The sequence below is a fragment of the Rhinatrema bivittatum genome, chromosome 2 (assembly GCF_901001135.1).
Source record: "Rhinatrema bivittatum chromosome 2, aRhiBiv1.1, whole genome shotgun sequence".
NCBI lineage: Eukaryota > Metazoa > Chordata > Amphibia > Gymnophiona > Rhinatrematidae > Rhinatrema > Rhinatrema bivittatum.
Window position 1 is genome coordinate 48,472,728 of NC_042616.1, and position 25,034 is coordinate 48,497,761.

At 48.2% G+C, this 25,034-nt stretch overlaps 1 protein-coding gene across 11 annotated transcripts in view; it reads right to left on the reverse strand.

Annotated features, from left to right (window-relative positions):
- The window catches only part of LOC115083911, a 274,261-nt gene that overhangs the window by 158,293 nt on the left and 90,934 nt on the right, over positions 1–25,034 (reverse strand). For 10 of the 11 annotated variants that reach the window (XM_029588000.1, XM_029587994.1, XM_029588001.1 and 7 more), the window contains exons 17-19: positions 24,315–24,482; positions 23,066–23,221; positions 13,045–13,215 (exon numbers count right to left, since the gene is read on the reverse strand). In XM_029588000.1, the coding sequence (XP_029443860.1) occupies positions 13,045–13,215; positions 23,066–23,221; positions 24,315–24,482 (495 nt within the window). The remainder of the gene's footprint in view (positions 1–13,044; positions 13,216–23,065; positions 23,222–24,314; positions 24,483–25,034) is intronic. The other variant, XM_029587993.1, reaches the window with a different exon arrangement.

Sequence of the window (25,034 nt, forward strand, 5' to 3'; positions counted from 1 at the left end):
AAACGGTTCCCAACACGACAATGCATGCAGTTCAGAGATGTGACGTGCCGAGCATATGGCCATAAAGTTAATAAACACAAGGAAAGACTGCACAGCAGCCGAAAGGAGGGCCCTGTCAAAAATTCCAATACTAGATTAAGATTCCACAAGGGAACCGGCCACTGTAGGGGTAGCTGAATGTGCTTCACCCCTTTCAGAAAACGAGCCATGTCCGGATGACATGACAGGGGGGTTCCATTCACCTCGCCCCTGAAACAGGAGAGAGCCACTACTTGCACCTTCAAAGAGTTAATGGTCAAACCTTTATTCAGGCCAACCTGCAAAAATTCCAGAATTAGTGGGATTTTGACTGCCTCTGTGGGAATACCTCATTCCTCACTCCAGGCCTCAAATACTCTCCAGACCAACACATAAGCTCGGGACATAGAGAACTTCTGAGTGCAGAGTAAGGTGATAATTACTGCCACAGAAATTCCTTCTTCATCAGGTGAGCCCTCTCAAGGGCCAGACCGTAAGACAGAATCGAGTTGGATCCTCGTGAAGAACCAGTCCCTGCTGTAGAAGGTCCCTGTGTGGTGGGAGGCACAGGGGAGTCTCCACCAGGAGCCTCCGCATGTCCGCATACCTGGATGCCTGGGCAATCTGGAGCTACTAGTAGGACTAATCCCCTGTGGTGCTCGATTCTGCGAATGACCCTGCCAGCAGGGGCCATGGAGGGAAGGTGAATAGCAACTTCCGGCCAGGACTGAACGAGAGCGTCGATCCCCAGGAACCACTGATCTCTTCTGCGACTGACGAATCGGAGAACCTTAGCATTGTAAAATGCGGCCAGCAGGTCGATGGACGGGAGGCCCCAGTGATCTACTATCAGTTGAAAGGCTTTGGCCAACAACACCCACTCTCCTGGATACAGACTCTCCCTGCTTAGAAAGTCTGCTCTGACATTGACTTTTCCTGCGATGTGAGAGGCTAAAATAATCTGTAGATATATTTCCGCCCATTCCATAAGGAGGTCTATCTCCTGTGACACTCGGTTCCACCCTGGCGGTTGCATTGTCCAACATCACGTGGACCGCTCGACCCTGGAATCTGTGGCTGAATTGTAGACACGCCAATCTGACTGCCCGGGCTTCCAGGAGGTTGATCTTTCAGAGGGCCTCTTCTTTGGTTCAACGTCTCTGGGCCAACAGTTCCTGACAGTGAGCTCCCCAGCCCCGGAGACTCAAGTCTGTCGTGAGGACCAACCAGTTCAGTGAAGACAGAGGCACACCCCTGCTCAGATGAGCTTCCTGCAGCCACCACTGGAGCTGAAAGCACATGCCCATCGGCAAGTGGAGGTGAATCAAATAGTCTTGAGACTGCAGGTTCCAACGTGACAGCAGTGAGCGTTGAAGAGGTCGCATGTGTGCCCTCGCCCATGACACCACTTCCAGGGTTGCTGCCATCAAATCAAGAACTTGGAGATAGCTCATCAACTGAAGCACCTGGGACATCAACTTCTTTATCCGCGTGGTCGGAAGGAAGACCTTGTCCTGCTTGGTGTCAAACTGGACTCCCAGATATTCTAAGAACTGGGAAGGCTTGAAACTGCTCTTGTCCAGATTTACTACCCAACCGAGTTCCTGAAGCAGGGAAGTTACCCTGTTGGTCACCCGAAGACTCTCTTCCACTGATTTGGCCCGGATCAACCAGTCCTCCAAGTATAGGTGCACGAGGATGCCCTCTTTTCTCAACGCTGCCGCTACGACCACCATAATCTTGGAAAATGTTCTGGGGGCGGTGGCTAGGGCAAAGGGCAGTGCCTGGAACTGATGATGGAGACACAGTACTGCAAAGCATATGAAACGTGGTGTTCTTGACAGATTGGAATATGTAGGAAGGCCTCAGATAGGTCCAAAGAGGTTAAGAATTCTCCTGATTATACGGTCGTTATCACGGAGCATTATGCTTCCATGCAGAAATGATTCACTTGTAGATGTCGGTTGACACTCTTAAGGTTCAGGATGGGGCGAAAAGAATCTTCCTTCTTGGGTATGATGAAATAAATGGAATAATGTCCCGTATTTTCCCGGGGTGCAGGTACTGGGATTATAGCCCTCATCCTGAGGAACCTTAAAATAGTAATCTCCACTGTCTGTTTCTTGTGCTGGGAGTGGCATGGAGACATCATGAATACATCCCGAAGAGAGATGTGAAATTCCAGCGCATATCCTTCTCGTATGTCTTCCAGGACCCATTTGGCCAAAGTGATCTCGACCCACCGCTGGGTAGAAGAGGGACAGTCAACCCCCTATCTCCTCATTCCGAGAGTGGGTCGGCAAAATTTTACTCGGGGGTTCGAGACGAACATGAACCCAAGCCTGCCCCTCTCTTAGGCTGTTGACTACGAAAGGACTGAACCTCCCAAAGGGCCGAGACCTCTGAAATGTCGCGTTTCTGTAGGGGTGAAAATGTTGGGAGACCCTGGATCAGCCCCTCATAGGTGAGGGGCACTGTAATTGCTTCCTCTTATCTTCCAGTAGCTGGGGGACTGGAGATTCGCCCCATTTACTGGCCAGCTTTTCCAATTTGCTTCCAAAAAGGAAAGATCCTTTAAAGGGCATCTTTATAAGATTGGCCTTGGAGGTTGCGTCTGCAGACCAATTCCACAGTCATAGCTGTCTTCTGGCTGCCACCACCGAGGCCACTCCTCTGGCCGAAATATGGACTAGATCCGAGCCCGCGTCTGCTAAAAAGGCGGCAGTGGGTTCCATAACCACTTGGGAATTCACACCCGAGTCATTCACCTCCTGAGAGAAGTTGTAGGCACGAATGAATTACCAGGGCACAACAAGAAGCAATCTGCAAGGTCATTGCTACTGCGTCAAAGGCTTGTTTAAGGATGGACTCTTTCCGTCTATCATGTGCATCCTTTAAGGCTCCTCCTCCCTCCACTGGGATAGTTATTCACCTAGAGACGGCAGAGACCAGCGCAACCACTTTAGGGAAATGCAAACACTCTCTCACTGCCGGATCCAGTGGGTATAGAGTTTCTAACACTCATCCCCCTTTAAAGCTTGCTTCTGGGACATCCCATTCCAGGTCAATCAACTCTTGGATGGCTTCCAGTACTGGAAAGCAGCAAGAGGCTTTCCGTAATGAAATCAAAATGGGATTCTTCTTTGGTTCCATCATAGAATTGGACCCAGGGACTCCCAGCATCTTCAGAGTCTGGGAAACCAAGGCCAGTAATTTGTCTCTATGAAAAAACCGCAACCTGGTTCAATACGGTTCCGACCCAGGGGGAATTTCCCCTTCTTCCAAGGGGTCCAGATTGTCCTCTTTGTCTGAGCCATTTGGGTTCCTACCAGGGTTGCCCTTGGTAAGGCGAGGCATGCCTCAAGGTCTGTGAATAGGACTGAGGGAGGGCTTACCGGCTGAGGTTCTGCCCTGACAGGGGCAAGCGAGATAGTAGATGGTGCCTGTATGAAGGCTTGTAGACCCTTGAAAAATTCCACCCAAGAGAAGGCAGCTGGGTCCATGCCTAGCCCAGGAGGTACTGGGGTAGGAACCAGTGAATTTCCCTCTCCCATGGATGAACCAGTCAAGGGAGTTCTCAGATCCGGGGTACTTCCAGTTAAGGCTGTGGCTAACCCAACCTCTAAATGGGAGGAGCCAGGCTTAGCAAAGTCTGGTGTTGGAATTGTGGTCTGGTCTTCTCGCTCCTCCAATATGGGAGGGGGTGGTGTGGCTCGAGTCGTAGCAGCGCTCGCTCCACAGAGGGGGTGCTGGCAAGTGTCTGCTGCGTCTCGGGTCAGTGGGCCGAGACATCGGCGGGTGGCTGCGGTATCTCTCGACGGTGGGCTGAGGCAGATCGGGTTTGCAGCATTCTCCTCGCAAGATGTGGAATGTTGTTGGAGCGAGCAGTCTGGATGATGTCATCACTGAGTTCTGTGTGGGGCCTTTGCCAGCGTCTCTCGAGTCAGTGTAAGGGGAAGCACTGCAAAGGGTTAGCTCTTAGTTATTTTTTGTTTTTCTTGCTTGTTTCTGTTACTGTTGTATCTTCCTCAGTTCTCTGCCTGTGGATACTATTATCTTGAATATCTCTGGACTAAATCTAGTAGGGATTTAAATTAAAGTGTTTCTTCAATGGTATTTCATCCGGAGTCATAATTTGCCTCATTGGTTATGCTTGAGACATCTGCCTGGATTTTCAGACTATTCTTGTTCCCTAATTGTCATCAACGACTCAAATCTTTGCTGGACTCTTTCTCTGCTAAAAGACTTTCTGGTAAGTCCTGCTAGCTCCGATATCCAAGGGCCCAACCTGTGGGGAACGTGGGCTAGTAAGGTGAAGTTATTGCCTGATCTATAAGTATTGTCAGCCTCCTGGTTGTAGGTAATTCTAAGGGTCAATTCCTTAGTAGTTCCATAGATTCCTCAACCAGATCAAGGGTTCACATTCATAACATCTGGAGAGGCCATCTCTTCTTGAGCTTCCTCACAGTGCTGACATAAGTTGGAATCCAGGTCAGACTGTGTAGCCATAATATAACAGAGAGAAAGGCTTTTCTGTTTCTTGGCTGCCAGCACCATTGGCGGCTGTAACTGTGTGTTCTATCGGCTCGTGCTTAAAAATTTCTATGCAAATAGATTTCGAGCACCTAGGCGGGGTGCATGCACAGTCCATGTGCCTAGCGGTTCCTGGTTCTGCGCTTGGAAGTTGTGCATATATATATAAGTTCTTGGAGGAGAAAGTCCATTACCTGCTATTAATTAAGCTAACTTAGAAAATAGGCACTGATATTACTTGGGAGGTAAATTCTCTTCTTCTCTCTTTTTTTTTTTTTTTTTTAATTTACCTGGGCTCAGCGCTTACCGGCTGAGTACACAGACAGTCTCCGGCTGCGGGGGGAGCGGGCTTTGGCCATCACCGCCGTGCTCGGCTTCCTGCACCCGTTGCCTTTTAGCTGCTTAAGCAGCAACGTCCACGCCGGGAACTGGCTACTGGACCAAGGCACACCTCTGAGGGATCTCGTAAATCGCCTCAGGAATTCTCAACTGGGAATGGACCTTTAGGAGAGTGGGGCTCAATTTTTTCCCAATTTAAATGTAGAATTTCTCCTTCCAAAAAGTACCGCAATCCCCATAGGGAGAGGTATGTCCACCACCTGCTGGAGACAGAGAATTCTGTAGGGCTGAGGTCACTGCAGGGGTGTATGTAGGGTGAATTCAGCTTTGAAATCTGACTCCGTCTCCATCTGCTGGCAGGGGAGCATAATCCATTGGTCCTGAGTCTATTTGGCTCTACGCTAGGAAACTGGTGAATTTTATAACTGACTGCTAGAAATCCCCAGATGAAAAATTAAAATTTTGAGTGAGACCCTCATTTATTTCAAGGTGTGGATTTGGCAGAGACATCCATCTGTTGAAGACTTTGGATTTCAGAAAGTGAAGTCAGAGGGGTCACAGAAGGGAATAAGAGTTTTGGCTGTAATTCCTGTTTCACAGCCCTTGCCTCTGTGCCAGATCCTTACACCATCTGTTTGACCCTTTTTTTCTATTTGAACCCACAGAGGCTATGTTTAGCTCCCAAACAGGCATCAGGCACAAACTAATTTTATATGCCGTGAGGGCAGGTTACAATACTATGAGTGAGCCAAATATCCCTTGGAGAGATTATTTATTTATTTATTTATTTATTTAAGTATTTTTATATACCGCGGCTCGTTGGCAAACATCACCTCTGTTTAGGTGATGTTTGCCATTAGGATCCTCTCGTCGGTCCCTCCCTGCCTTTGACAAGTACTAAGTCTGCCTGGCTGGTTTTAATCAGCGCTGGACGGAGGGCTTGCAGTCAGGCGACCCTCTCTCACTGCAGGCACATTGGGAGCATGGTCCCCCCCTCCAAGAGACAGCCTGATGTATAACCAGGTCCCTCAGTGCTAGTGCAGAGAACAGGGACTGGTGAAGTTGCACCTGGAAGAGCTGGGTGGTGCGAATATGCAAAGGCCTGGAATGCTGTAGGTGGATGGCATGCGTTTCCCTTCTGAATCTCCCAACATTTGCGGAAAGCAAAATTGCTTACCTTGTAATAGGTGTTATCCCAGGACAGCAGGATGTAGTCCTCACATATGGGTGACATCAGTAATGGAGCCCTATGTACGGAAAACTTCTGTAAAAGTTTCTATGAAACTTTTGACTGGCACCAGAGTGCCTACTGAGCATGCCCAGCATGCCATGATATTCCCTGCCACAGGGGTCTCCCTTTAGTCTTTGTTTGTAGCAAATAGCGTTAGCCAAAAATAAAATAATAAAACGTATCGGACCCAACTCCGCGGGGTGGCGGGTGGGTTTCGTGAGGACTACATCCTGCTGTCCTGGGATAACACCTATTACAAGGTAAGCAATTTTGCTTTATCCCAGGACAAGCAGGATGCTAGTCCTCACATATGGGTGATTAGCAAGCTAGAGGCTGATTCATTTTGTGCTGAAATGACCGTAAGGTATTGTTATTGAAATGAATCAGTCGAAATCACAGCAGGTTGGATGTAGAAGGAGTTGGGATTAAACTGGAAACAAGTTCTTTAAGACGGATTGTCCATATGCTGAATCTTGTCTTCCCTCTTTGTCTAGACAGTAGTGAGCTGCAAAGGTGTGAAGAGAACTCCATGTTGCTGCTTTACAAATGTCCAGAATAGGTACAGAGCGAAGGTGTGCTACTGAAGTTGACATTGCTCTGACTGAATGTGCTTTTACTCGCCCTTGGAGAGTAAGGCCTGCTTTTTCATAACAAAATTGTATGCAATCTGCTAGCCAGTTTGACAGAGTATGCTTACCCACTGCCTTACCTGGTTTGTTTGGATCATAGGACACAAACAGTTGATTTGATTTTCTTTGGGCTGTAGTGCGGTTTAAATAGAAAGATAACGCACGTTTACAGTCCAAAGTGTGTAAGGCTCTCTCTCCCTGGTGAGAGTGAGGCCTAGGAAAGAATGTAGGTAAAACTATGGTTTGGTTCAAATGAAATTCCGTGACAACCTTAGGAAGGAATTTTGGATGTGTACGGAGGACTACTCTGTCATGAAGGAACTTCGTGAAGGGTTCGTAAGTTACTAGTGCTTGTAGTTCACTGACCCTTCTAGCTGATGTAATGGCTATGAGAAATACCGTTTTCCAAGTAAGGAATTTAAGGTCACAGGTATTTATGGGTTCAAATGGAGAACGCATAAGCTTGGTTAAAACTACGTTCAGGTCCCATTGAATGCTTGGGGAATGAACTGGAGGTTTAATGTGAGTTAGGCCTCTCATGAATTTACTGACGAGAGGCTGTGTGGAGAGAGGCGCATCTCCTAGCTTGTTATGATAAGCTGAGATTGCACTTAAGTGTACTCTTACAGATGACGTCTTAAGACCAGAGTCTGAGAGATGGTAAAGGTAATCTAGTAGCGAGGTAGTGGGGCAAGTGAAAGGATCTAAACCTTTCTGAGTGCACCATAAAGTAAACCTTTTCCATTTGTATGAATAATTCTTTCTAGTGGACGGTTTACGTGCAGCTATTAGTACCTGAGATATATTGGTTGAAAGGTTGAATGGTTGCAAGATCAAGCTTTCAACATCCATGCTGTCAGGGACAGGGATTGGAGGTTGGGATGGCGCAACTGTCCCTGTTCCTGAGTTATGAGAGTGGGAGCTACTCCCAGGCAAATTGGATCCCTGACTGAGAGATCTAGCAGTGTGGGGAACCATACTTGTCGAGGCCAATATGGGGCTATGAGTATCATGGACCCCTTGTCCTGTTGTAGCTTCACTAGTGTTTTGGTTATGAGCGGTATTGGTGGATACGCATATAACAGGCCTGAGTTCCAATGGCGGGCAAACGCATCCTTTGGTAAGCTGTTCTGCTGGAAGAGGAGAGAGCAGTAATTGTTCACTTTGTAGTTCAGATGTGACGCAAAGAGATCTATTGTTGGTTGACCCCAGCGTTGAAATATCTTGGTTGCTATCGCTGGATCGAGGGACCACTCGTGTGGTTGGAAGTGACGGCTGAGGCGATCCGCTACTGTGTTGTGGATGCCTGCTAGGTAGGTGGCCCGTAGTAGAATTGAGTGTGCTAGGGCCCAGTCCCATATTTGAGCTGCTTCCTGACAAAGGAGGTACGAGCCCGTACCACCCTGCTTGTTGATGTACCACATGGCTACTGTGTTGTCCGTTTGGATCAGAACAGTCTTGTGTGAAAGGCAGTCCTTGAATGCATATAGAGCATAGCGTATAGCTCGAAGCTCCAGGAAATTTATCTGAAAGGAGGCTTCTTGATTTGTCCACTTGCCCTGTGTTTTCAGATGAGCAATGTGCGCTCCCCATCCCAAGGTGGACGCATCACGCATCTGTAGTTAAAGTCACTTGTGGAACTGGTTGCTGGAAAGGTAGGCCTTTGAGCAAGTTGATTGGTGATGTCCACCAGAGAAGGGAAGACTTCAGCTCTGGTGTTATCTGGATGTGAGTGGACAGTGGCTGAATGGCTTGAATCCATTGAGATTTCAACGTCCATTGCATTAGTCGCATGGTCAGTCTGGCCATGGGAGTGACGTGAACTGTTGAGGCCATGTGTCCGAGTAGGATGAGGCACTGATGAGCTGTGACTGTATGTTGATTGCGAATAGAATGTACTAGGAGAACGAGCGATTGAGCCCGGTCTTTCGGAAGAAAGGCCTTTGCTGTGATGGTGTTGAGATCTGCACCTATGAACTGCAACTGGTGAGATGGTGTGAGATGGGATTTGTCGTAATTGATGAGAAATCCCAAGGAGTGAAGCAATCTTATTGTGAGATGGAGAGACGTGACAGCTCCGCTCTGTGTATGACTTTTGATGAGCCAATCGTCCAAGTAGGGGAACACATGCACTTGTTGCTTGTGAAGATGTGCCACCGCTACTGCTAGACATTTTGTGAATACTCGAGGTGCTGATGCAAGGCCAAATGGTAGCACCCTGTATTGGAAGTGTTGACCTTGTACCAGAAATCGCAGGTACTGTCGATGAGGTGGAAAAATGGGAATGTGAGCGTAAGCGTCTTGAAGATCCAGAGAGCAGAGCCAATCTCCTTTTTGAAGAAGAGGTAGCATGGTGCCTAAGGACACCATCCTGAATTTTTCCTTCTTTAAAAATTTGTTGAGATTTCTGAGGTCCAGGATAGGACGTAGACCCCCGGTTTTCTTTGGAATGAGGAAATATCGGGAGTAGAATCCTCTGCCCCACTGAGGCCTGGGAACTCTTTCGATGGCCCTGGCAGTCAGGAGGGTGGATAATTCTGCTTGCAGGATTGTGTAATGATGAGACACTGTCCAAGACGGAATAGGGGGATTGTATCTTGGCACAGTGAGGAAGTCCAAGTGGTACCCTTGAGATATGATTGAGAGTACCCATTGGTCTGTAGTGATGGAGGTCCAAGTTTGAAGATGGTGAGCAACTCGGCCTCCGACAGGTACTTGTGGATAAGGATTTTGGGAATGACTCATGCCCTCTGGTTGTACTTCAAAATCCGGAAGTGGACGCCGCAGGCGGAGGTTGTTGAGGCCTAGCAGGTCTTTGGCGAGGCTGAGACCGTTGAGCAGGTCTTTGTTGTCTGGGCCTGGCTACTGGTGGATAATACCGCCTAGGGCGGTAATATGGCTTTCTTTGTTCCCTTCTTGGAGGCCTCCTTGAAGGTTGATGTACCTCTTGTGGCAGCTGAGAAAGCTGTTTGAGGGTTTCTGTGTGGTCTTTGATGGTGGCCACCGCCTCCTTGACCTTATCGCCAAAGAGGTTCTCCCCTAAGCAAGGCAGGTCCGCCAAGCGCTCCTGTACCTCTGGTCTCAGCTCTGAAGATTTGAGCCAGGCCCATCTTCTAGCTGTTATTCCGGACGCAGACAATCTGGATGCTGTTTCAAATGAATCATACGTGGCTCGAACCTCGTGTTTTCCTGCCTCTAGGCCTTTATGTACGAGGTTTTGAAATCCTTCCTGAAGATGGTCAGGTAACTGATGAGACAGGGATTCAACTTGTTTCCATAGGTCACGCTGGTATTGATTCATGAAAAGCTGGTATGAATTTATCCTAGATACCAGCATAGCAGCTTGGAAGATCTTCCGGCCAAGATTGTCCAAGAACCTATTATCCTTTCCAGGAGGTATGGAGGCGTGTTGCTTTAATCTTTTGGCTTTCTTTTGAGCCGACTCAACCACCACTGATTGGTGTGGTAGTTGAGTTTTTTGGAACCCTGGGATGGGTTGTACTAGATAAGTGGCATCCGCCCGCTTATTAACAGCTGCCACCGAACCAGGGTGTTCCCATATCCTGTACATAAGTTCTTGTAATACTTCATGAACAGGAATAGCAAGAATTTCCTTGGGAGGATCCACGAATTGAAGCACCTCCAAGGTTTTTTGCCTGCTGTCTACTTCAGAAATGAGAGAGAAAGGAATTGTTTGAGACATTTCTTTAATAAAGTTGGAGAAAGACAGATCCTCCGGTGGTGACTTTCTTCTATCTTCTGGCGGAGAAGGCTCAGAAAGGAGGTCTTCATCCGAGGAGAATTCTTGGTCACTATCATCCAGAGGGTGCTCCAACGGCCTAGTAGGCTTAGCTGGCATTTCGGATAGTGGAGTCTGAGGTCTAAGGGGTGGCGTGACACCCGAGGGACCTGGTAATGGCTCTTGATTCTCATCTACATCTATAGGTTGTGGTAAAGATGAGAAGCAATGGATCAGTGAGTCCAGCTTGTCCATTAATGGTTGAAAAATGGATTCTTGAGAAGGCATCGACGGTGCCATCGGGGTCGATGGCCGTGGTGGAATCGATGGTAACCGGGGAATCGGTAGTGCTGGAACCGGTGATTGCGGCCTAGGTAGAACCGGTGATGGAATCGGTGCCATCGAGGAGAGCGGTGATTTCCTTGGCATCGGTCGTGAAGGAATCGGTGATGGGACCGGAGATCCTCCTATGACCGGTGTCGATGGCAGAACCGGAGTGGCAGGCCGTGGCATCGCCTCGATAAAGGCATCCTTAACCGCTTGACGTATGTAACTGTCAAGTTCCGCCCGCACGGATGATGTGAACAGAGCACCCATGGGTGGAGGCGGTGGCGGCGATAGCAGTACAACCTCAGAGCCCTGAGGGGGTACGATTCCTTCCGCCGGAATCGGCGAGGGTTGGCCTGCTGGTGGCTCAGAAGCCTTACTTTGGAGCCGGGCTTTCTTAATCGGTGTCCCGTCCTCCGCCGATGGCTCGCCGGGTATCGAAGCGGTGGTTGCTGTGTGCGGCCTGCGATGCCGATGGCGATGTTTATCTTTTTCGCGCCCTTTTTCGCTGCTCGATGTGGACGCTCTGGACGATGGAGAGGGGGAGGAAAAGGGAGCGTCTCCCGACTCACCTGAGTGACGTTTCTTCAATACTACTTTCCTAATCGACCCAGCCGGAGACGATTGTGTGGAAGTAGACGGAGCAGTAATCAGCTGTATCTTGAATAGTTGCTCCATTTTGTCCATCCGTAGAAGTCGACCTTTCGAGGTCATCGTAGCGCATAAGGGACAATTTTTTACATCATGACCTTCACCAAGGCAAAGTACACAGTCTTGGTGAGGGTCTGTGATAGACATATTTCTCGCGCATTTCGGACATTTTTTAAAACCTGTAGCCATTTTGTGGCCGGACAGCCGTCGACGGCCTAGGACTCAGGTAAAATTGTTTTTAATCAAAAAACGGAACGGAATCGCGAGAACGGTAAAAACTCACCGCGATGACTAAACTAAGGGAGACCCTTTGCGGTTGAAGTTTTTGAAGCTTTCCGTAAGGAAAAATATGTGGAGAATCCCACAGGACTCCTTGATAACCGCGAGGCTAACAGCTTCGCGGAAAAAAGAAGACTAAAGGGAGACCCCTGTGGCAGGGAATATCATGGCATGCTGGGCATGCTCAGTAGGCACTCTGGTGCCAGTCAAAAGTTTCATAGAAACTTTTACAGAAGTTTTCCGTACATAGGGCTCCATTACTGATGTCACCCATATGTGAGGACTAGCATCCTGCTTGTCCTGGGATAAGAAACATTTGCTTCAGAACACCAGGATTGTTTCTTACTCTGGGCCGGGTGGCGGGGAGGAGGGTTTGAGGGGTGCGGAGCTCCAGACTGGGTGCAAATTGCAACTGATGCTGGAATTCTCCCTGCATCTCCCAATGGAGAAGGTAACCCAATACTAGGTTAAACAGACTGACACATGGCACATGATATGTCTGAGGTAGAAGAGATATTGGTAAGATCAGAAGTCATTATGCTAAGCTCTATCTGGACTGTGGCAGAAATGTATCAATAAAATGCCTTTAGATTTCAAAATCTTTCCTTCTGACAATCCACTTATGGTTTGCAGTCAGCAAAATACCTTATCTAATCACTGACAAGTTAGTAGCCCGGGCATCTAAACTGGAAGAACAGAGTAATAAAATGGTCTGATACAGGTTAAGAATTTGCTGCATCAGAAGCTGAAGAAAATAGGAAACCAAGCTAGATTTCTTAATCTTTGTCTGCTTGACTTTTTCAAATCCCCAATGGCATCTCCTAGACAGTTGGATCCAATAGTAATTGCTTCATGACCTCAACTGCATATTCCATCTGCCTTCTGGGAAGAAAAAGATGACAAAAACTGAGGACACTCAAGAGGAGCACCTATTGCTTGATAAAGTCCCATGAACGAGGGGCAGACCAAAGCTATTTTTGTTGCTATCTTTGTATTTGCACACACTTTTCAGGCTGTGGACTTGGTCAAGAAGTTGGGCAGAGATGATATATTTATCAAATTAATGAACATTTCAAAATGCAAGCTTTTTGAGCTAATAAAGTCTCTTGAGGAAGAGACCCAAGCAGTCCTGAAAAGGTTTTCCATGGAAGGGACTTTCAAAGCCTCGAAAATTTCCCTCTTTAAAAGCAATATGCTTTTAAATCAGCAGCTACACTACTGATTTTCTTTTAGCTATTTTTTTTGGCAGACTAACACAGAACTGGTTTTCAACGTGCAAGAAAGGCAAATTTGCTTACTTTCTGCGTAGAACCTCTGGATCCCCATCTCGGGTTTCCTCTGCTCCTGGTCTTCCTGTGCGATATTTGCAGCCCAGCCGGAGGTGATGTAGGGCGGGCTGAGCTTACGCAGAGCTCTGTCCTTCAGACCGCTGACTGGGCCTTGCAGGTGTGCGCTGCCAGAAGAGGCCTCTGTTTGAAGAATGCAAGCAAAAATGATCTCAGCTTCACTCTAGTGACTGTGGGGCAGGACCCTTTTTTTCTAAATAAGCCCTGTAAAAGTGAGCGCCCCTCTGGTGAGGAGGAACAATGGTGGCTATCACTGAACAGGGGAAACGGACAACTGGACTTAGAACACTGTTGCCTATGAGAAGGTGGCTACTGTCCCATCGATTGCTCAAGTGTGCACACAGATGAAAAAGCTGAGAGGATTTCAAAACATTCACATTGTTTTTTCTGATACACAACTGCTAAGAGAAATGCATATTTGTAAACCGTTATGATGGCTCTACCGAATGACGGTATATAAAACTCAACAAACAAATAAACAAACAAACAAACAAACAAATAACACCCGCTGGCAGCCTGGGGTGCCTTCGGCCATCTCCACCTCAGCCTCCCCCAGAATCAGCTTTGGTGAGGGGGTGAGGACCTGCAGTAGGAATCGCCACAAAGGACTCAGAGTTGATGACCGTGGGTGTGATATGAGGGCAGGGCAGCGACGTCTGGTAACTAGGACTTTCTGGAAAGGGCTGAAATTACATTTCCAGGGCCCGATATTCAGCGCCACCTAGCCAGATAAGTGATGGTGGCTGAATATCCAACTGTGCTGCTGAACGGCCACCACTTAGCCAGATAACTACTTATCTAGCTAAGTAGTTAGCCAGCTAAGAGGTAGGAGAAAGGGAGCATAATGGGGAGGAGTTACTTATCCAGCTTACGTACATAAGAGTCTTTTAAGCACGCAAGTGTTGGCCCAGCCCGAGAATGCCTCTAAACCATCCCGTTTTTAAGTGCATATATGGCACGTGAAAGTGAAAATATGCATGTATTTTTGGCTTTTATAAAATACGAAATATGCAAGTAGATGATACTTACATAAATATATATTAATTTTTATGGATGGAATGTTTTGAAAGTTCACCCCTTAGAGCACATCAAGTTGGATCAATAGCCACAGCAATGGCCCATCAAACTCTGCATCAATCCAAGATAACTCTAAGGCACTTGGTCAACCATACATACTATTATAAAACATTACTGCTTGGATAAAGACTCACGCAATGACAGTTCATTTGGGCAAGCAGTACTTAAAAACATTGTAAATGAGCTAAACAAACGTCCCGCAATGCACAATATTGGTTGCCAAGAATTTATGGAAAATCAAAATTACATTAAGGTAACACCCAGCTAGGGAGACCCACTTTGTGTGGCTATTTTTTGGGCATGTCTATGAAGAAAGTGAAGTTGCTTACCTATAAAGGAAAATTAGTGCTTACCTGATAATTTTCGTTCCTGTAGTACCACGGATCAGTCCAGACTGCTGGGTTTTGCCTCCCTTCCAGCAGATGGAGACAGAGAAAAACTTGTAAGGCACCCCCTCTTAACCTGGTGTGCTACCTGCCTCTCCTCAGTATAAACAATATCAAAGCAGAAATAACTTGGAGGATAAAGTTGCAGCAAAGAATTCAGAAATCTGAATATCAAGCAAAAAACCAGCAAACTATTGAACTGATTAATAAAACCGAAGAACATGTAGCCTTCTTTTGGTTTCTGCAGTACAAAAATTAACAAACAAACGCGGACTCTAATGATAAACCCCTTTAAGGGAGGGCGTCTGGACTGATCCGTGGCACTACAGGAACGAAAATTATCAGGTAAGCACTAATTTTCCTTTCCCTGTATATACCCGGATCAGTCCAGACTGCTGGGATGTACCAAAGTTTCCCTACACAGGGTGGGACATAGAGAGTCCCGTTTGCAGAACACCTCTGCCAAGCTACCATCATCTGGAGCTTGAACATCCAAATGGTAGTGACGAGCAAAAGTGTGAAGAGTTTTCCAGGTCGCCAATCTGCAAATCTCCTGTAGCGACACCGACTGACATTCAGCCCAAGAGGAGGCTTGAGCGCGGAGCGAGTGCGCTTTCAAGCCCTCAGGAACTGGTTGGCCTCGACAAGTGTAGGCTGACGAGATAGCCTCCTTCAACCATCTGGCTATAGTTGCCTTGGACGCCTGTTGTCCTTTTTTAGCGCCATTCCACAAGACGAACAAATGGTCCGAAACCCGGAAAGAATTTGTGACCTCCAAATAGCATAGGAGACCCTCTCCTGACATCTAGCTGCTTCAATTCCCTAGCATGCGGCACCTCCAAATCAATGCGCGAAAATGCTGGAAGCTCCACAGACTGATTCAGATGGAACGACGAAACCACCTTCTGTAAAAAAGATGGAACTGTCTTAAGAGAGACCCCTGAACCCGAAAATCGTAGAAAGGGCTCCTGACAAGAAAGCGCTTGAAGTTCAGACACTCTGCGAGCTGAGCAAATAGCCACTAAAAACACAATTTTTTAAGGTGAGGTCCTTTAAGGTAGCTCTCTTAAGAGGCACAAATGGAGCATCACACAAGACTCTCAGAACCAAATTCAGGCTCCACGATGGACAGATCGCACAGACTGGAGGATTCAAATGTTTCGCCCCTCGAAGAAAACATACCATATCAGGATGTGACGTGAGGGAACTGCCATTAAGCTTACCTAGGAGACATCCCAAAGCTGTTACTTGGACCCGAAGGGAATTAAAAGACAATCCTTTAGCTAAGCCCTTCTGTAAAAACGTCAGAATCTGAGGGACTGATGACCGATGGGGAAGAACCCCTTGCTCCGTGCACCACATCTCGAATACCTTCCATACTCTAACATACGTCAATGAGGTAGAAGGTTTACGCGCCTGTAGGAGGGTAGTTATAACTTCCTCCGGATAACCTTTCTTCCTCAATCGCCTCCGCTCAAAAGCCAGGCTGCTAGACAAAAGCGATCCACCTGATCGAAAAATATAGGGCCTTGATGTAGCAAGTGGGCAAGATGACCCAGTCGAAGAGGACCGTCCACCACCAGATTGACTAGGTCCACAAACAACAGGCACCGGGGCCATTCCAGAGCCACTAGGATTACCTTCCCTGGCTGGAGAAAAACCTCTATGCGGCGTAAAACTTTGCCAGCCGGCGGCCACGGGGGGGGGGAGGGGGGAGAAGACATAGAGTAGGATCTTGGATGGCCACGGAAGTACTAAGGAAGCACTAAACTTAAAAGTCACCCATAGTTAAGCTGGTGTACCTCCTGCATCCCTTCAGTATAGAGAGTATCAAAGCAGAATAGAACTAGAATTGAATCAAGCAAGAACTTTAAGAACTTTAAGAACATATAAACATGTAACCGTAGCTTTCTTTCTTTCTTAGTATGCTGCAATAACATAACCTGAACATGCGTGTGTGGACTTTACAGATCCTCCTGTTACCCACTCCTAATCTTTGGGTGGGCATCTGGACTGATCCATGGTACTACAGGAACGAAAATTATCAGGTAAGAACCAATTTTCTTTTCCCTGTACGTACCCGGATCAGTCCAGACCATGGGATGTACCAAAGCTTCCCTAAACCGGGTGGGACCTTGCGAGTCCCGCACGCAGTACGCCACTGCCAAAATCTCTGGGCGCCTGAATGTCCAAGCGGTAGTGGCGAACAAAGGTGTGGAGCGTCTTCCAAGAAGCAGCTCTGCAAATCTCCTGAGGCGATACCAACTGGCATTCGGCCCACGAAGCTGCTTGAGAGCGAATAGAATGGGCCTCAGTCCCTCAGGAACAGGTCTTCCTTTACAAATATATGCAGAAGAAATGGCTTCTCTCAACCATTGTGCAATCGTCGTCTTAGACACCTTGTGACCCTTCCTGGGACCGCTCTATAGGACAAACAAAAGATCTGAGAGACTGAAAGAATTTGTGACTTCCAGGTAACGCAACAAGGAACGCCGAACATCAAGTGGACGCAGCTCTCGTGCGAGTTGTACCTCATTCGACAAATTAGGAAAGGCCGCAAACTCAAATGACTAGGTTCCCTACAGGAGAGCACCTGTAACTCAGATATCCGGCGAGCTGAGCATGTAGCCACCAAAAACACCATTTTCAAGGTGAGATCCTTCAACGTTACCCCTTTAAGTGGTTCAAATGGTGGATCACACAACACTCGAAGAACCAAATTAAGACTCCATGAGAAACATACCGGACAGACAGGGGGCTTCAAATACCTCACTCCTCTGAGGAAACGCACATCTGGATGTGAAACCACCAAGCTACCAACCAGAGTGCCTAGGGCCGCCACCTGTACCCGGAGGGAGTTAAAAAAACAAGCCCTTGGCTAATCGATTTTGCAAAAAGCTTAACATCTAAGCAATCGTAGCGTGTCTGGGAAGAATCTCTCTCTCTCACGACACCACGTCTCAAAAACTCTCCATATCCTAATGTATGAGAGGGAAGAAGATGTTTCCTGGCTTGTAGCAATGTAGTGATGACCTCCTCAGAATAGCCATTCTTCCTCAATCTCCTCCTTTCAAAAGCCAAGCCGCTAGACAGAGGTGAGCTGCCTATGCGAAATATATAGGCCCTTGATGGAGAAGTTGTGGAAGATGCACGAGTCGTAGCAGGCCATCCACGGTCAGACTGACGAGATCCGCAAACCACGGACATCGGGGCCACTCGGGAGCCACTAGGACTACCCTCCCTGGGTGGACCTCTATCCTGAGAATCACCTTGCCCACCAGAGGCCAAGGAGGAAACACATACAGGAGAGCTGAGGTTGGTCAGGGAAGTACTAGCATATCAACCCCTTCTGCCCCGTGAACTCTCCTGCGACTGAAGAAGCGAGAGGCTTTGGCATTGTTCCGCGTTGCCATCAGGTCCATATGGGGAGTCCTCCATCCGCGAGAAATGAGATCCATTGCTCCGTCCAAGAGATTTTAGATTTTGTACAAATGTAAACCGTTGTGAAGGTTGAAAAACTGTACATCGGCATATATATATGCCGGAGAGGAATCTAGCGATATATATATATATATATATATATATATATATATATATATATATATATATATAGAGCGATATATATATATATATACCTTCGACTAAGGAAGTCTGCTTGTATGTTGTCCTTCCCGGAGATGTGAGACGCCGCTAGCATCGCTAGATTCCTCTCCGCCCAAGCCATAAGCAGCTCCGCTTCGTTGGCTACTGCTTGACTTCTGGTTCTTCCTTGACAGTTGATATAGGCCACCATCGTCGCACTGTCGGAGAGGATGCAAACCGCCTGATGACGTAAGTGGGGAAGAAAGTGCTGCAAGGCCAAGCGAACTGCCCTGGTTTCCAGGCGATTGATCGACCATCCGGACTCCTCCGGGAACTGAAAGATGCTGGTAGACCGCTCCCCAGCAGGAGAGGCTGTCACCCGTGGTCACCACTGTCCAGTGGAGGACTTCCAGCTCCACTCCTTGAGACAGGTTGAGCAGGTAAAATCACCACCCAAGACTGGACCTGGCGTGTTCGGTGAATTGGAAATTCTCCGACTTGGGATCCCAGCGGGAAAGTAATGCTCGTTGTAACGGTCTCATATGAGCAAATTCCCAAGGAACTACCTCCAGCATGGATGCCATTGAACCGAGAACTTGAAGGTAGTCCCAGGTCTTGGGCAGTGGAAGAACCAACAAGCGCGACTTTGTCCCATCAGCTTGTTTCTTCGATCCGTCGGAAGAAAATCTTTCCCGACCGAAGTGTCGAACTTGGCTCCCAGAAATTCCTATGTCTGAGAGGGAACTAGGTTGCTCTTGGCCTGATTGATTACCCATCTGAGGGATTCCAAAAGAGTGGTCACCCTCCGGATCGCTTCCACACAACAATCCCTTGACTTTGCCCTGATGAGCCAACCATCCAGGTAGGAATGAATGAGGAGGCTTTGTCTCCAAAGACACACCGCCACAACCACCATGACCTTGATGAACGTACGAGAGGCGGTCGCAAGACCAAATGGCAGAGCACATAATTGGTAATGCATTCCCCGGACCATAAAGCGAAAGAACTTCTGATGATCCTTGCGAATGGGAATGTACAAGTATGCCTCCATCAGATCCAGAAAGGCCAGGAATTCTCCCTTGCTTACTGCCGCGATGACTAAACGCAGAGACTCCATGTGAAAATGTGGCAAATTGAGAGCCTTGTTTACCTTTTTGAGGTCCAAAACTGGCCGGAAGGACCCTTCTTTCTTTGGAACTACAAAGTAAATGGAGTACCTTCCTATCCTCCAGTGGTCTGGAGGGACCGGCTTTACCGCTCCCAGAGCCAAAAGACGTTTGAGAGTCTGATGAACAATCTGCCGTTTGACCTGTGGACCTCATGGAGATATTAAGTAAAAGTCTCTGAGAGGCCGAGCAAATTCCAAAGCGTAGCCTCGTTCTATTATGCTTAGCACCCAGTGATCAGAAGTAATTCTGGTCCATGCCTCGTAAAATCGGGACAGGCGACCCTCCTACCCGAGGGATCGAGAAATGGGCCCGCCCGTCTCATTATGTAGTCTTGGAGGCGAGAGAGGCTGAAGAACCACCCTCTCGGGCATTTCTGCATCCCCGAAAGGACGAGGACCAGGTTTGGTTCATGGCCACCGGGTGGCGCTGTATGGCCGCTTGTTGCCTGTTCTGCCAAAACCTCCGCTGTCCCCGAAAATGAGAGCGGGATAATGGAAAACCTCTCGAGGGTCTCGGGCTGTCCTCTGGTAACTTGTGAACTTTGTTCTCCCCCAGGGACTTTATCAACTGCTCCAAATCCTCTCCGAAGAAAAAAATACCTTTCAATGGAATAGCACCAAGCTGAGCCTTGGATGAAACATCCGCTGACCAGTTGCGAAGCCACAAAAGCCGTCTTGCGGACACTGCCGACAACATGGTGCGAGAGGAAGTACAGAGCAGGTCATACAGCGCATCCGCCCCATATGCCACTGCAGCTTCCAAATGCTGCGCCTGCTCCAATTCATCCGGAGGAAGATCTTCTCCGGACGTCAGCAATTGCTGTACCAAGCGCAGGCTCGCACGCAGCATATAGCTGCTACACACTGCCGCCCAGATACCCAGGGCAGACTCCTCAAAAATGCGTTTAAGCAGTACTTTCAGCTTGTGGTCCTGAAGGTCCTTGAAAGCCACCAAGCCTGCGACTGGAATATTAGTCCACTTGACAACAGCCGAAACTGAAGCGTCTTCCTTAGGGGACCGTAGGAGTTCCAGGAACTCATCCACTAGCGGGTAAAGCTTATCCATAGCTTGACCAATCCGCAAACCAGCATCCAGAGCATCCCACTCCCTGGTCATCAGCTGCTGAAGCATGTGAGGGACGGGAAAAACCCGGATCAGTGTTTATAATCCTGCCAATACTGGATCCACCGAGTCCTGCGGCAGAGCCTGCGGGGGGAGCTCCACACCGAGCTCAGAAAGAACTGCCAGAATGAGAGGTTCTAATTCCTCTCTCTGGAACAAGCAGACCATCTGAGGGTATTCGCCATCCAAGGGGGTCTGTTTCCCCGGCTCATTATCCAAACACCCCCCCCCCCCCCTCCGCAGGAATGGGAGGAGAGGCCCCTGCAATTGCAGCCGCACTGCCTGGCACCACCGTAGCGGCTGAGCCTCCTGAAGCCACAGCGCCTTTTAACTTCGCGACTCGTAGAGACACGGGCACATCCGTGCGCTTGGCTACCTTGGGAGCCGGTCCCTGTGCAGGTCTCATGGGCAAAACACCACGGACCTGGAAGCCAAAAATGCTTTATGCATAAGGAGGACAAAATCTAAAGAAAAAGAATCAGAATCAACATCCTGTCCCCTGGGAAAACAAGATCCTCCTGCAAAAGAATCTTGGTCCTGATCTAAAGTAACATCAGGACTAGCAGGGACTGGAGACAGTGTTGGGAGAAGCTCCCCCTCCCCCATAGCCTTTGCTTGAGCTGCAGAAAATGTGCTTAAGATGGCCGCCATCCCTACACTGAGGGAGAAAGGATCAGCCTGAAGTTCCCTCGGAGCAGATCTTTTGGAAGCCCCTCAAGGCTTGGTTACTGCTGCAGACCCTGAAAAAGAGCTGCCTTCCCCTCCAGGGAGGCAGCAGGAGCACACAGCAGCCCTAGAAAGCCGCGCAGCTGGGTCTCCACATGCCATACATACAGATGGCCGTGGCATCGTGGGGGGGGGGGGGGGGGGGGGGGGGGGGGAGGGGACAGCCCGAAAAACGCAGAAAAACACAGCAAAATTCATCAAAATGCGGCAATTCCGATGGGGAGGGGGGTCCTGCATTGCAACAAACCAAAAAAGAAAATTTTTCAAAAATTTGGATTTTTTTTTTTTTTTTTTACACAAACCTCAGGAACAGCACGAGGTAAGAGAGGGACTGGACCACCAGTAATCTCTTCCTCTGCTTCTCACCTGTCTGGAGCCCCGCAAGGTTACCAACCCCAGCTCCAATAACCTGCCACCAGAGAGGATGACCCCGCAGGATCTAACAACCACCTGGGAGGATAGGGAACTCTGCAGAAGAACTTTTTCTTTCTTCTTTTTTTTTTTTTTTTTTTTTTTTTAAACTTGCTTGATTCACAACTTATAGCTAGCTCACTCTTAGTTAATTTTAAGGGATAGCCTAAACCCCAGAAACAGGGCAAGACTGCAGGGTTTGCACGACCTCCATCTGCTGGAGACAGAGAAATACTGAAGGGATGCAGGAGATACACCAGCTTAACTATGGGTGCCTTTCACGTTTTTCTCCGTCTCCACCTGCTGGAAAGGAAGGCATAACCCATGGTCTGGACTGATCTGGGTCCGTACAGGGAATGCAGGTTTTGCACCACCTCCATCTGCTGGAGATAGGTAGCATACCAGGTTAAGAGGGGGTGCCTTACAAGTTTTTTTTCTGTTTCCAACTGCTGGAAGGGAGGCAAAACCCAGCAGTCTGGACTGATCCAGGTACATACAGGGAACAGATGTTCTCCATGGACAGCAAAACAAACAGCCACACAATTCCTCCCTCTTCCCTGGGAAGTTTACCAAGCTTGGAAAAGAAGTGAATAGACTCCTAGATGGGGATGCTAGCACGGGAAGAGCTACACATACTCAGGTGTCAAAATGGAAACTTCTTGGCTTTAAGAGGGAAATGACCCAACTGGGCGCCGAATGCCATCACCTGTTTTGTATGGCTATGGAGAACCCCTGTTACAGATAAGCAACTTCGCTTTCTTTATGCTGGGAAGTGGTTTGGTTCCTAATTCCAACTGGGTGCTCCCAAACACCTTCTGGAACTGAGAACCTCCTTGGGTTCTGTGCTTCTCACTCACTGACCAGATCTAGAAACTTTCGAACATGGTCAGCAAAAAATCCCTGTTTTCCGTAAGACCGCAGGGAACGTAAGCCTGAAAGTGCTCCAGCCCCGGGAATGTGCAGCACTCACTGCCAAGAAGCTGAGCGCAGAGTGGTAGAAATCCCTCTGAAGGCTGGGGATCACAGGAGCACCCGTGTATGAAAAAAAACAATGGCTAGCTGAGATTTTAAGAAAAACGCCAGCCAAAGAGCTCTTGGATTTCTGCCACACACTGTCTTAGGAACCTGGTGATCACACTGGCCAAAAAACCTGATGAGCAAACAACTTTTTCCTTGCCTTTTTTTTTTTTTTTATTTATAGTCGCCACCATCTCTGGACCACTGGATGAGCTCTTCTCAACACTATACTGACATTCTCCTGACCAAACTCCCTGAAAACTGAGGACACTAAAAATGGAGGGGCTGAGAGCCAACAAATATCCTTCACATAAGAAGGGCAAAGAACAGCAGAATTGGACTCCTGTGGCAAGAATCACTCTGGTAGGTTACGCTCATTCCCATCTCAGCAGATGGGGGAGAATAAGATTTGGAGGGGGGGGGGAGGGATTGGGTAAAGCTGGAGAAACTGGGATGAAGAGACCCTAAAGAGCTCAGATTTACCTTCTGCACACATTCTCTTAACTGCCACCTCGCATCGCCCCAGCTCGTTGTCTCTGTGTGCCAAGATCCCGAGAGATGCGTTGGAAAGGCTCGCGGTACTTGCAGATGCACCCTTCAGGCTGGAGGGGTGGAAGCCACTTCCTGTAGGATCCTCTGCTTTAGTGTGGAGAGAGAGAAAGAGAGAATGTCAAGACACAGGCACAGGACTAGCCTCCTCGCTTCTCCAGACCCAGAAAGATGGAGCAGCGCTTCCATTACTTCTCAACAGCGCAGACCTCACCTCTTCTTTTCATGAAACATGTAACTGAAATAGTATCTTTTTGTTTTGTTTTTTAAACAGGAAAACCAGTTTTTAAGGAACTGGCAAAAAGGAAGGTTGCACAAGGAAGGCATTTTAATCTCCTGTTCCCTATCCCTTGGGTTACTGGGGAAATTTCAATCAGGCGTCTTAACAGGCAAGATGGCGGCAGACTTTTCAGCCCACGCCGACCTAGCAGATTTTCAACCCCAAGGTCCCCACGTAAATTGTGTTTCAGTATCTGTTTGTTATATGGCAAAGTGCATGCGCACACGTGCATGGTTTTATACAGTGGCATTCCTGACATGCCTGCTATGTGCACACATTTTTTTTAAATGAAATGTACCACGTAACCAATAAGCCTTGATGCTTTTAATGCAACTGCGACATTGCTCCCCGCTTCGACGACAGGGGGGAAAAGGGGAATTGGATTCAGACAACAATCAAGAGGGCCTTGACTTCTACAGTCTGTGGTACTGATATACGCAGGCGTAAGGGAAAAAGAGCAGGACTGCTTCTATGGCCAAGTCCGTAAGCAACGCATGTTAAGCAGCACTGTCTGAATTTTCAAAGAAGATAATCACACTGTAAAAACTGTTGCTAGTGAAACGTTTGAGTTATCATAAAACCTGGGATAACTGCACAGAGTGGCAGTTACTATCCTTAAGAGAAACATGGGGGTAGCTTGCACGGAGTGGCAGTTGCTACCCTAGGAAGCTTGCTGGGCAGACTGTATGGACCATTATGTCTTGTTCTGCCATCATTACTATGTTGCTATGTATAGTAAGTTACTATATAGCTTCCAAACATGCCTCCAAAACAGCCCTAGGAACGTCCCTTTTCCCTGTGTTATGAGATTACGTGCTTATGTTTTGCTGGCTAAATGTCTTCTTAGCTGACACCTGAGACACCTGAGACTTTGAAAGTTTACCCCTAATATGTACAGCTCACCTTCATGTGACCTCTTGCTCCCTGCTTCTGGCCTCCTCCTCCACTCCCAGTCCCTGCGGGAGAGGCTGGATGGTGTGCTGGGGGGACTATTCACAGGAGATTCCTTCAGACAAGTCTCTGAGCTGGGGATGTGTGGGCTCACCACCGTGCCTTCTTCCTCTGTTTTAACTGTACACAGTGAAAGAGCAATAGCTTGAGACCAGAAACTGCATGCTCAACTCTCCTCTCCCTATAGGACCCGAAAATGCACTAGATATCAGTAACAACTCAAGCAGACTTTCGTGTGAACCAAAGGCTCGCAACCAGCTAGCGGCACAGAGTGGAGGAGCAGTCAGGTGGTTAGAGCACTGGGTCTGCAAATCAGGAAAGCCAGGGTTCGAATCTCACTTCTCCCACCGACGATCCTTGCAACCTTGGGCAAGTCACTTCACCCTCAAGTGCCTCAAGTGCAGACTTACAGGCCGATACAGTACAGTGTGCTCTGGTGGAGCACACTGTACTGTATCGGCCCGCAACATGCAAATGCATGTTGATGGCCCCATTAGTTATTCCCGCGCGATTCAGAAAGGAAAATGTTCAGCCAGGCCGCACATTTTACTTTCAGAAATTAGTGCCTACCCAAAGGTAGGTGTAAATTTCTGCCGGTGCCGGGGAAGTGCACAGAAAAGCAGTAAAAACTGCTTTTCTGTGCACCCTCTGACTTAATATCATGGCGATATT